The sequence below is a fragment of the Salmo salar genome, chromosome ssa10, assembly GCF_905237065.1.
Source record: "Salmo salar chromosome ssa10, Ssal_v3.1, whole genome shotgun sequence".
Lineage (NCBI taxonomy): Eukaryota > Metazoa > Chordata > Actinopteri > Salmoniformes > Salmonidae > Salmo > Salmo salar.
Window position 1 is genome coordinate 119,441,286 of NC_059451.1, and position 13,065 is coordinate 119,454,350.

A 13,065-nucleotide genomic window follows, 5' to 3' on the forward strand; every position below is an offset into this window, starting at 1 on the left:
CAGATGCCACAGCTCAGTGGCGAATCAGTGGACTCTGTGTTCACTCTGTGGCATGTTGAAGTCATGGTGTCATCAAAGAGTGTATTGTAAATACTTCCAATCCAAATATGTAGTATGACATTCACCAAATAACTGAAGAGTCCCTTACAAAAAAAAACAAAGACTGCAGTCAGAGTGCAGTACAATGAAGTATAACTGCAGTATGCTGCATCCAAAATAACACTGTTTTTGTTTTACTACAGTAATTTTGCAGTGTGTTACTGCAGTTACAGTGCAGTTATTCTGTAATTATTGAGTCCAAAATACCACAGGCAGTTAGTGCACTTTACTGCAGTTTCAAAACTGCAATATATTTAACGGCAATATTTTTTGTAAAGGCTATGCTACAGAGCTAGTCGTGACACACTTGTTGTACCGTTTCAATTGTCTTCACAATTGTTTGACACTGATACACTCTACACCTAAGTATTTCCCGATAACAACTAAAAAAAACAGTCATTTTTTTTGTATGTAGACTACTTCTGCAGCACAAACTGACAATATTACTAAACCATCATTTCAGTTAGTCTAATAATTAACAGACTTTTCAAAAGGTTAACAGGACATTTTACCAGAGGCCGTTTCAGATCGCTGTTATTTGAGACTGTCGGATAGAATAAAGTTCAAAACCATTATTTTGAAGAAACCACTATTTACATGTTTTTACTGACCACAGAGAGGGACATTTGGGTCAGCATGATCCATATTTAACAATAACACAATCATACATTTGTTATAATTTCCAGACAAGATAAAAGCTGGCACAGATCATATTTCTGAACGCAAAAAATATATATATTTCAGGAAAATAATATTTATGGCTCAAGTTCCAATAGTTAAAAAAATTTAATAATTTAACACCGTTAAAAACTGTTTAAGAAACATAATTGTGTGAAATGTATATCGTTATTCATGTGAGAGTCTTACCGTCAGAACTCCGACATTGTCACAGCACAGTAGCTACCTGTCAGGGCGAAGGTATGAAGGTATGCGTATGCACCGTAGACGACTGTGTGTCAATCATCAAGTCAAACTACTATCAAAGTATAGGATCGTTTCTTGGATCGGTTTCCCCGGCTACGAGAATTCTAATCATAGCTCTCCACGGTGACGGTGGCGTCGCCGGTAATAACTAAGTGTTCGAATGCGCGCTCTCCTCGACTTGTCTTCACCGTCGCGCGTAATGGACGTGAAAAGTGTGATATTTACAGTCTAGTCACTTTTGGTTCATGAGGAACTCTCTCTTTGGGGTGCAACCAGGCCCTCTAGTGGAATGAAATAAACATAACAATAGTGAAAAGATCCGCCTAAATTGGTGGTAGACGTAGAGAAGGCTACTACAGCTGTCCATTACGTAGGCTATTTGTATGAATACTTTAACAGAACATATATTTATGAATCTTTCTGTACTGTATAGCTTCCCCAGAATAGCGTATTCTATTCTATATACATTTTTTTAAATCTTTATTATACTAGACAAGTCAGTAAAGAACAAATTCTTATTTTCAATGACGGCCTAGGAACAGTGGGTTAACTGCCTTGTTCAGTGGCAGAACAACAGATTTTTACCTTGTCAGCTCTGGGATTTGATTTTGCAACCTTTCGGTTACTAGCCCAACGCTTTAACCACTAGGCTACCTGCCGCCACTCCACTCTAAACACTAGACTACCTGCCACCCCTCCACTCTAACCACTAGGCTACCTGCCGCCCCCCCACTCTAACCACTAGACTACCTGCCACCCCTCCACTCTAACCACTAGGCTACCTGCCGCCCCTACACTCTAACCACTAGGCTACCTGCCTCCCCTCCACTCTAACCACTAGGCTACCTGCCTCCCCTCCACTCTAACCACTAGACTACCTGCCACCCCTCCACTCTAACCACTAGGCTACCTGCCGCCCCTCCACTCTAACCACTAGGCTACCTGCCGCCCCTCCACTCTAACCACTAGGCTACCTGCAGCCCCTCCACTCTAACCACGAGGCTACCTGCCACCCCTCCACTCTAACCACTAGGCTAACTGCCTCCCCTCCACTCTAACCACTAAGCTACCTGCCGCCCCTCCACTCTAACCACTAGGCTACCTGCTGCCCCTCCACTCTAACCACTAGGCTACCTGCCTCCCCTCCACTCTAACCACTAGACTACCTGCCACCCCTCCACTCTAACCACTAGGCTACCTGCCTCCCCTCCACTCTAACCACTAGGCTACCTGCCTCCCCTCCACTCTAACCACTAGGCTACCTGCCGCCCCTCCACTCTAACCACTAGGCTGCCTGCCTCCCCTCCACTTTAACCACTAGGTTACCTGCCGCCCCTCCACTCTAACCACTAGGCTACCTGCCACCCCTCCACTCTAACCACTAGGCTACCTGCCTCCCCTCCACTCTAACCACTAGGCTACCTGCCTCCCCTCCACTCTAACCACTAGGCTACCTGCCTCCCCTCCACTCTAACCACTAGGCTACCTGCCTCCCCTCCACTCTAACCACTAGGCTACCTGCCTCCCCTCCACTCTAACCACTAGGCTACCTGCTGCCCCTCCACTCTAACCACTAGGTTACCTGCCACCCCTCCACTCTAACCACTAGACTACCTGCCTCCCCTCCACTCTAACCACTAGGCTACCTGCCTCCCCTCCACTCTAACCACTAGGTTACCTGCCTCCCCTCCACTCTAACCACTAGGCTACCTGCCTCCCCTCCACTCTAACCACTAGGCTACCTGCCTCCCCTCCACTCTAACCACTAGGCTACCTGCCGCCCCTCCACCCTAACCACTAGGCTACCTGCCTCCCCTCCACTCTAACCACTAGGCTACCTGCCTCCCCTCCACTCTAACCACTAGGCTACCTGCCTCCCCTCCACTCTAACCACTAGGCTACCTGCCTCCCCTCCACTCTAACCACTAGGCTACCTGCCTCCCCTCCACTCTAACCACTAGGCTACCTGCCGCCCCTCCACTCTAACCACTAGGCTACCTGCCTCCCCTCCACTCTAACCACTAGGTTACCTGCCTCCCCTCCACTCTAACCACTAGGCTACCTGCCTCCCCTCCACTCTAACCACTAGGCTACCTGCCTCCCCTCCACTCTAACCACTAGGCTACCTGCCACCCCTCCACTCTAACCACTAGGTTACCTGCCTCCCCTCCACTCTAACTACTAGGCTACCTGCCGCCCCTCCACTCTAACCACTAGGCTACCTGCCTCCCCTCCACTCTAACCACTAGGCTACCTGCCTCCCCTCCACTCTAACCACTAGGCTACCTGCCTCCCCTCCACTCTAACCACTAGGTTACCTGCCACCCCTCCACTCTAACCACTAGTCTACCTGCCTCCCCTCCACTCTAACCACTAGGCTACCTTGATCCCCTCCACTCTAACCACTAGGTTACCCTGCCGCCCCTCCACTCTAACCACTAGACTACCTGCCGCCCCTCCACTCTAACCACTAGGCTACCTGCCACCCCTCCACTCTAACCACTAGGTTACCTGCCTCCCCTCCACTCTAACCACTAGGCTACCTGCCGCACCTCCACTCTAACCACTAGGTTACCTGCCTCCCCTCCACTCTAACCACTAGGCTACCTGCCTCCCCTCCACTCTAACCACTAGGTTACCTGCCACCCCTCCACTCTAACCACTAGGCTACCTGCCTCCCCTCCACTCTAACCACTAGGCTACCTGCCTCCCCTCCACTCTAACCACTAGGTTACCTGCCTCCCCTCCACTCTAACCACTAGGTTACCTGCCGCCCCTCCACTCTAACCACTAGGTTACCTGCCACCCCCTAGTGTATACTACATATATTTCGCATACTACATATCAGTGTAGAATACAAACGTAAGTCCTCTAATACATTTACTCTTTAAAGATAAATTAAAAGTTAAGGGGGGGAAATAAAATGTATGAAAATGTATGCATTCACTACTGTAAGTCGCTCTGGTTAAGAGAGTCTGCTAAATGACTAAAATGTACAACGTAAAAATGTTAAATGTAGGTATGTTATAATTTCCCCCATTACTGTTTATACATGTATTACCAGTTTAACTCAGACTCCTCTCTGCCTCCTCTCCTCACTGAGGAATGCCATTAGGAAGGTTGAGGTACACTACTGTAGCCAGTGGTGTTTTCCCTCATCTATACTGTGTCCTGTGATGTTTCCTCAACATCTAGACATGTAAACATGTTAGAATAGACCTGTTATCTACATCAGAAAATGGATGTACGCTTCGGAAGGATGATTCAAACATAGGTAAGTTGGTGATCATTTTAACAAATATGTTGTTGCTTTTTTTGTTGTGTTCCTTCATTGCCTGTGAATTGCATCTTTTTTTTAGTTGGTACAGAGATACATGTATGTTAGTATGATAGGTCTGGTGTAGAGATACATGTATGTTTCTATGATAGGTCTGGTACAGAGATACATGTATGTTAGTATGATAGGTCTGGTACAGAGATACATGTATGTTACTATGATAGGTCTGGTACAGAGATACATGTATGTTACTATGATAGGTCTGGTACAGAGATACATGTATGTTACTATGATAGGTCTGGTGTAGAGATACATGTATGTTACTATGATAGGTCTGGTACAGAGATACATGTATGTTAGTATGATAGGTCTGGTGTAGAGATACATGTATGTTTCTATGATAGGTCTGGTACAGAGATACATGTATGTTACTATGATAGGTCTGGTACAGAGATACATGTATGTTACTATGATAGGTCTGGTACAGAGATACATGTATGTTACTATGATAGGTCTGGTACAGAGATACATGTATGTTACTATGATAGGTCTGGTACAGAGATACATGTATGTTACTATGATAGATCTGGTACAGAGATACATGTATGTTAGTATGATAGGTCTGGTACAGAGATACATGTATGTTACTATGATAGGTCTGGTACAGAGATACATGTATGTTAATATGATAGGTCTGGTACAGAGATACATGTATGTTACTATGATAGGTCTGGTACAGAGATACATGTATGTTACTATGATAGGTCTGGTACAGAGATACATGTATGTTAGTTGTATGTATGTTTTGTTTTTCCTGTATCATGTGTTCGGTAACATGATAACATATGTCCTCTGTAGCTCGGTTAGTAGAACATGACGCTTGCAACGTCAGGATAGGGATTTCCATTCCTGGGATCAAAGATATGTAAATAATAAGAATTATAATATAAATGTTTGATGTTATTAATAATACATAATGTTGTGACCAGACAGGACAGGCTTCACCATGTGCTGATTCCCCAGTACAGCCACGATCCCAGTGAATATGACCAACGCAGTGAGGAAGACTGGGGGCATGAAGACCGAGACGAAGACGAGGAGAGACTTGAGAGACTTGACATGATTTAGTTTGTCATATTCATGTTGCTGTTTTCTTTTGCATTTATAAAACAACAATATTCTTAAATCATATCTAGCAAAAACTCCTCGCAACATTTGATGTTTGTTGATGTAAAAATGGCTTTATTTATACTGTAGATACACATTTGATTAAATTGTTTGATTTGATCTCATCTTTTGTTTTTTTGGGGGGGGTCAGGAGCCTCTCTATATGGAGGGAAAGCTGTCCTTCAACCAGGGGGGGGGTCAGGAGCCTCTCTATATGGAGGGGGGGGTCAGGAGCCTCTCTATATGGAGGGAAAGCTGTCCTTCAACCAGGGGGGGGGTCAGGAGCCTCTCTATATGGAGGGGGGGGGTCAGGAGCCTCTCTATATGGAGGGAAAGCTGTCCTTCAACCAGGGGGGGGTCAGGAGCCTCTCTATATGGAGGGAAAGCTGTCCTTCAACCAGGGGGGGGGGGGGGTCAGGAGCCTCTCTATATGGAGGGAAAGCTGTCCTTCAACCAGGCACGTGCACAGATTGGGCTCTAGGGGTGCTGGAGAACCTGCCCTTTTGATCGGTGACAGTTTCCTCTTTTATAATGTACATTTAAATGTAACAAATTGTTCCTCACCTGCCCTTCTGCGGATTTCTTAATGTCTACCTGGAAGGGAATTCTCCTTGAGGATGTCTTCACGTCCACCTGGAAGGGAATTCTCCTTGAGGATGTCTTCACGTCCACCTGGAAGGGAATTCTCCTTGAGGATGTCTTCACTTCTACCTGGAAGGGAATTCTCCTTGAGGATGTCTTCACGTCTACCTGGAAGGGAATTCTCCTTGAGGATGTCTTCACGTCTACCTGGAAGGGAATTCTCCTTGAGGATGTCTTCACGTCTACCTGGAAGGGAATTCTCCTTGAGGATGTCTTCACGTCTACCTGGAAGGGAATTCTCCTTGAGGATGTCTTCACGTCTACCTGGAAGGGAATTCTCCTTGAGGATGTCTTCACGTCTACCTGGAAGGGAATTCTCCTTGAGGATGTCTTCACGTCTACCTGGAAGGGAATTCTCCTTGAGGATTTCTTAATGTCTACCTGGAAGGGAATTCTCCTTGAGGATGTCTTCACGTCTACCTGGAAGGGAATTCTCCTTGAGGATGTCTTCACGTCTACCTGGAAGGGAATTCTCCTTGAGGATGTCTTCACGTCTACCTGGAAGGGAATTCTCCTTGAGGATGTCTTCACGTCTACCTGGAAGGGAATTCTCCTTGAGGATGTCTTCACGTCTACCTGGAAGGGAATTCTCCTTGAGGATTTCTTAATGTCTACCTGGAAGGGAATTCTCCTTGAGGATTTCTTCACGTCTACCTGAAGGGACACATACACTATAGACTGGCCTTCCCTTCCTTTACACATATCCATATCAAAAAGAACACTGGCTGCATGCATCCCAATTTGCACCCTTCTCCCTAAGTGTGTACTTGAACACTTTTTTTTTTTAAATGGCGAAGAATCAGGATGCATCCTCTATGCAGGTCAAGGTTTAGAATTGGTTTACTTCCTGAATCATTTGAACTGTAATGAAACTTACCTAAACCCTGATGCGTGTGTCATGTTGTGCGACTTTTGCCGCGTGCAAAACAACAGGGAACTCTAAAAAATACCAGGTCAAATCATGACGCCAGTTATCTTCAGGTCGGAAAGTCAGAGCTTCAGAAAGAGGCCTGATACTCCAGAGTTGGAATTCCCAAGTTGGATGACCATTCAAAACTATCATACCTAGTTGGAGTTAGTTTTTTTCCCCCAAGGTTCCCAGTTGTTTTGAATGTGGCATTAACCTTCACTTGACGCTACCAGTTAACCCTCAAGAAGAGGGTGTAAGTGGTGTCTGTATAGTAGATAGTGCAGCGGTCACATATTTACCTTCAGTACAAGAGACGCATGAACATGTTTAGAGACACACAAAAAAAAGAGCATGACATTTATATATTTTTTTCACAATAAACAATATAGTCTACTTTCAGTTGTATTACTGGTTTGTTTTGTTAGAAGAAGTTTTAGATGTTATGATTTTTAAGACGGCTGATTATGTAAATCCAACCCACAGAGATGTTGATTAAAGCTGAGTGACACAGCTGACTTCGCTTACTAATCAGCAGCCCCGTGGGTTGTGTTCATTGGGCACCAAACGGTTGAAAATGGAATAAAAACAGGGCGGGACTATCCAACCTGTCCAATGAGGAACACTAATTTCCACTCCTCTTTGTAAAAAAAGTTTTAAAATGTTTTTCTGTTATGTGTCCTAATGAACACAACCCTGCTGGGCGTGCAACTCTTCTTTAGGCACAGTCGGGCCAAGATGTCTTTTGTAAACACAGGACCAGGAAAAATGGCGTCACAGAGAAAACACAGGTGAACAACAGCTTCTTTACTCACATTACAAATGCTCAGCAGTGTCTGCTTTTGCTTTTTTTTGGAATGTCTGTTGACGTTTTGCTGAAACGTTTCAAACCACCTCGATAAAACGGTGCCCATGTTACATGCTGCTGCCACACTAGTGGGTTTTACCACACCTCTTTGGTATAGCTATAATAAACATTTCACTAGAAATATATTAAGGAGTTTTTTTAATTTTTTTTTATAGAAATGTCTTTTCCAAACTCAAGATTGTGTGTAGATTTGTATTTTGTGCATCTTCCAGGTTGAATGTTCCCCAACCCCTGGCTCCAGCAGCCTTCCTCTGTGTCCTCGTCCTAACTGTGACAGCCATGGACAGTCATATTCCTAGTACCAGTCTGCGGTGTAACTTCTGTCCTCTACAGCACAAAGGAAGGTTGGTGTGTGTGTCCCCACCATTAAGTAACTGGGGAGCAGTTTCCCGGACTGAACACAGTCCGATTAAGCCCAGTCCGGGACTGAAAAGCATTCTCAATGGAGATTATTTTTTTTTTCATTGAAAAAGCTTTTCATGTCAGAACTAGGCTTGATCTTTATATAGAAAATCGTTCCATAGTAATTTGACTTTCAAAGTTCCACCTCTTGGAACAATTTTGTGTCGGTTAGTGCTATCCTTGAGACGTCCTTACCCTTACCTAACCGTTTTAAATGTAAACTTCAATGGCGGGACGTCAGAGTTGGGACTTCCTGAAGCATTCTGTTTAGAGTTTCCCTTTTTGGGTCTGTCAACTCACTCCTGGGGGAGAATTGCAATTTCTTGTCTCCTCTATCTTGCTTCCTTCTCAAAAGGTCCCGCCTCTCTGACCTTCTCATCCGATGGGTTTTAAGGAATCAAGGAAATGCAATTGAGATTCTCCCATGTGTTTTTTTTCCCCAGGTCCTGCAGTAACGATTCCACCACCGAGTGTCTCCCGCAAGAGCGCTGTGGTACTAGTAGTGGGCGTTTCGGTCCCATTCACATCCTGTCTGCACAGGGCTGCTTGACCCCTGACCTCTGTAACTCCACCCATGCCGTGACCTACCGAGGGGTCAGCTATAACGTGACATACAGGTTCAGTAGTCAAACCTGACTTTATTAAATGTAGTTTCACAGGGACAGTGGACATCAACATTAGTGGCCCTGTTTTAGCCAGTTGTCAGATTAGAAATGCCACAAACAGAGCTGACGTAGTTCCTTATTCTACATGTCAGTCATGTTTGTTCTACATAGCATATTTCTATCTGAATGTTCCAAAATGGTGTCCCCCCCTCCTGTATTATAGCTCTGATATGCTGTATAACAGGGCTGCCCAACTCTCTTCCTGGAGATCTACTGTCCTGTAGGTTTTCAGTCCAACCCTAATTTAGCATATCTGATTCAGCTAGTTAAGGTCTTGTCTAGCAGCTAATAAGTAGAATTGGGTGTGTTAAATTAGGGTTGGACTGAAAACACACAGGATGAGGGGTCTACGGTGTGGTTTTACATATGTGATATGTATTGCGAATTTCCATTAGTGTAAATTACTTAAGTAAAAATACTTTAAAGTACTACTTCAGTTATTTTTGGGGATATCTGTACCTTACTATTTATATTTGTGACAACTTTTACTTCACTACATTCCTAAAGAAAATCATGTAAAAAGTACTTGACACCCAAAAGTAGTCCTAACATTTTGAATGCTTAGCAGGACAGGAAAATGGTCCAATTCACACACTTATTAAGACACCACGTGGTCGTCCCTTCTGCCTCTGATCTGGTGACTCACTGAACACATGTGTCTTTTGTAAATGATGTCTGAGTGTGGCCCCTGGCTATCTATATACATCTTTAACAACAAGAAAATGGTGCCGGCTGCTTTGCTTAATAGAAGGCATTTGAAATTATTTATACTTTTTGATACTTAAGTATATTTAGAACCAAATATTAGACTTTTATTCAAGTAGTATTTTACTGGGTTACTTGAGTAACTTTCTAATTAAGGTATCTATACCTTTATGACAATTGGTTTGTTTTTTTATTTTTTTTCCACCACTGCCAATTTCTGTATTACTGAGTGACTTACATACATTTTTCTAACTAACTCTCTAGGTGTTGCTGTCGTGACCAGTGTAACCAGCCTCCAGCCTCTGATACCTACATTAAGAGGCTGTTAGGAGTGACTTTGGGGCACGGTGAGAAGCCTCCTACCGCGACGGACCCTCTGGATAGATGCCCTGGAGATGATGACGTTGCGGAGGATGACACCGTCACTCGGCTACATGGAGAAAACAACATGAATTCCATCTATAAAGTCCTCTCAGATCTCCAGGAGTGGCTAAAGAGTAGAAGCTAGGGGTCCGCCTGGAATTCAGCCCTACTTGTTGCTGGGGGCAGGCCTGTTAGCCACAGTCACTGTCCCCACCCTCATGCAAGGGATGACACTTTATCAAATACATTTTATTTCCGGTGTAAATGTGCTTATTTATTCAATTATTTGTAATAACTTATGTAATGTGTAATCTATATTTTAGTGATGTTGCTATATTGACACATGGTAAAAGATGCAGTTCTCAGTGTGGTAGCTGGTGAATGGCGTGAATAAAGAGAGCATGTTGAACTTACTGTCTGGTGTCTCCAGATTTCTAAGAAATATTCCAATGAGTGAAATAATTTTCCTTCCAAAACAATGGGAATTAAAGGCCCAGTGCAGTAAAAAAAAAAAAAACATGAATTCTTTTTTATCTATATTTCCACACTTAAGTTGGAATAATATTGTGATAATGCCTTTTTTTTTTGTGTGTGTGTAAGAAGTGTTTAAAAAGGCTGCCTGTTTTGGTGGCCTGCAGTTTTGGCCGGCCTAGTGACATCAGCAGGTGGTAAATTAGTTGATAGACCAATAAGAGTTTCAATCCCCTCTGCCAATAAGAGCTAGTTTTCAGTTTCCCCTTCCCCTCTCAGACCACACCCAGGCCTAGCTAAATTCTTGCTTGAGAAGTTGCTATTTACTAAGAAGCTATTTTTGTCACTTAATTCAAATGGTCAAAAAGAAATTGCAGTAAGGTACTTAATTGTTACCCAGAAATCATGATATTGAGAGGAAAAAGGGCTGCATTGCATCTTTATGTTAATCCATTCTGTTGGATTGGTGGGCGTATACTGGTCGTAATAAATATTCACGTCAGTTGACCGCTGATTGGCTAGCTCATCAACCCCAGAGTTGTTTATGAAACGCTCTGAGGTGAGGGTTTTTAAGTGTTCAAATTATGCTTTGGCCACGTATCGGTCGAACATTATTTGGCTGTGCGTTAACAGAACGAGATTTTCACTGAACAATTACTTTAAAATCATTTCCCCCCCCCCCCCCCTCCAGTCTGTCCTGATCTGAATAACAGGTGACGGGTGTGGCTACTTCGTTTGAGTTTAGAAGGTACAGGTTCGACCAGCAGTAAGTGTTGGGATAGTATACAGAGCATCTGTCATCCATTGTACACCACCTGTTGTATCCAGTTTGAAATTCTTCTCAACCCCAGAGTCGTAAGAATGGGCAGGTAAGTCCTCATCCTACATATTGACATTGCATGAGCAAGCTGTTAATATTTCTGTGGTTGAGAGCACACATACAAGGCTTTCAACCTGTCTTTTTAGATAAACTGAGACTAGAAGGTTCATTACCAGGACATACCTGTAACTTCATGCAAGCACGACTGGTTTGTTTGACAAGTTGGTATTTTGTTTTTATTGCAAGTCAGCAACCTACCCATCAAACTCTTGTTCCAATTGATTAATTAGACCGGTGGGTTACCAATCAGCAGTTTCTGTTACATTCCAATACCACTGCAATTCTAGCCTGGTCCCAGATCTGTTGTGCTGTCTGGCCAACTCCTATAGTAGTTTTCATGTCATGATGACATTCAACGTTTGACTAGGTCTGCGTTCACACAGGCAGCCCAATTCTGATCTATTTTTCACTAACTGCTCCTTTGACCAATCAGATCAGCTCTGAGAAAAGATCTGCTGTGATTGGATGTAAAGAAGAATTAGTATGAGTGGAAATAAGATCAGAATTGTGCTGCCTGTTTAAACACAGCCTAAGGAACTAGCTATACAGTACAAACAGATCCGGGATCAGGCTACTCTCTAACGACGCCTGACATGAATGAATAGTTCACAACCAGACATCCCTTTTTCTCTCAGGCCCCAGATGTTTCCGGCTCTATCTGCCATCCTGTGTTTGTCCCTGCTCCTCCCAGTCCTCCACTGTAACAACAACCTGCTGTGTTACTACAGCCCTATCATGTACCGGAACAAGACCTTTGACCTCATCCTGACTGAGTGCCCTCCCACGGAACTCTGCATGACGGGCAACGGTCGCTACGGAAACCACAGCGCCCTGTCCACCCGGGGGTGCGTGGCGCCGACGGGCTGCGGTCAGGTACACCCTCTCCGACTGAAAGGAACTGTCTACACCATGACGTATGCGTGCTGTGACTATAACTACTGTAACACAGGACACCGTGTTGCGGTTAATTCGGTCCCCCTCGTGGTGGCTATGATGACTATGCTGTTAACGGGGCTGTAACTCACAAGCTTTACTTTAAAATCATGTACTTTTTTTTTTGTTTTGTTTTTTAGATAGGTGCTGGTTTTTAATTATCGGACGTGAGGAGTACTAGGGATTTGTTGGTTGAACGGTTTACTATCTACTGCTGCATCCTCAGTCCAACCAAACAGAGGTATGCATCAACCTGGAGACAAGTTAAACATTTTTTTTTTTTTACCAAATACAATGGAAGATTATGCCTTTGGTTCCTTTCTATAGAGAGAAATGTATATTTTTTTTATGATTGTGAAATAAATGTTTTATACATCAACTGGACTATGTGTTAGCTCTTTGGTGACTTTTTGTTGAATCAGAAATGTATCTTTTTGAATGTTATGAAGCTATTATATAAATCTATATATGCAAGCACAACACACACACACACACACACTGACTATCTCTTGAGGTTTGGACAGTTCTTTATTTCCCTTTTATAAGGCTGCTGGGTGTCCCCCATAGTGGATATACTTAAATGTACAGGAGATTGCTATAGTGGAGTTACAGAGAGAAGGGTGGGAGAGGGTCCATATTACACAGTAGACTTCAAAAAACAACACTGATGGAGCCTCATCTCCAGGGAGCAGAAATCAGCAGAGAGAAAGAGCGGGAGGGAGGGATGGGGGTAACAGCACAGAGGGAGGGAGGGGGGTAACA

General features: G+C 43.9%; 3 protein-coding genes across 3 annotated transcripts in view; 2 read left to right on the forward strand and 1 right to left on the reverse strand.

Annotated features, from left to right (window-relative positions):
• The window catches only part of pik3c2g (phosphatidylinositol-4-phosphate 3-kinase catalytic subunit type 2 gamma), a 46,915-nt gene extending 45,669 nt beyond the window's left edge, over nucleotides 1–1,246 (reverse strand). Inside the window, exon 1 of the mRNA XM_045688534.1 lies at nucleotides 967–1,246. The gene's annotated coding sequence lies outside the window, so the exon portion shown is untranslated. The remainder of the gene's footprint in view (nucleotides 1–966) is intronic.
• A 6,370-nt stretch (nucleotides 1,247–7,616) lies between these two features.
• On the forward strand, nucleotides 7,617–10,403 carry LOC106561739 (uncharacterized). The gene is made up of 4 exons (XM_014125965.2): nucleotides 7,617–7,807; nucleotides 8,097–8,228; nucleotides 8,730–8,903; nucleotides 9,921–10,403. The coding sequence occupies exons 1-4, from the start codon at nucleotides 7,701–7,703 to the stop codon at nucleotides 10,162–10,164; spliced, it is 657 nt and encodes a 218-aa protein (XP_013981440.1). The 5' UTR covers nucleotides 7,617–7,700; the 3' UTR covers nucleotides 10,165–10,403.
• Nucleotides 10,404–10,991: 588 nt separating this feature from the next.
• LOC106561738 (protein Bouncer) lies at nucleotides 10,992–12,687 on the forward strand. The gene is made up of 2 exons (XM_014125964.2): nucleotides 10,992–11,359; nucleotides 12,006–12,687. The coding sequence occupies exons 1-2, from the start codon at nucleotides 11,352–11,354 to the stop codon at nucleotides 12,388–12,390; spliced, it is 393 nt and encodes a 130-aa protein (XP_013981439.1). The 5' UTR covers nucleotides 10,992–11,351; the 3' UTR covers nucleotides 12,391–12,687.
• The last annotated feature ends 378 nt before the right edge of the window (nucleotides 12,688–13,065 follow it).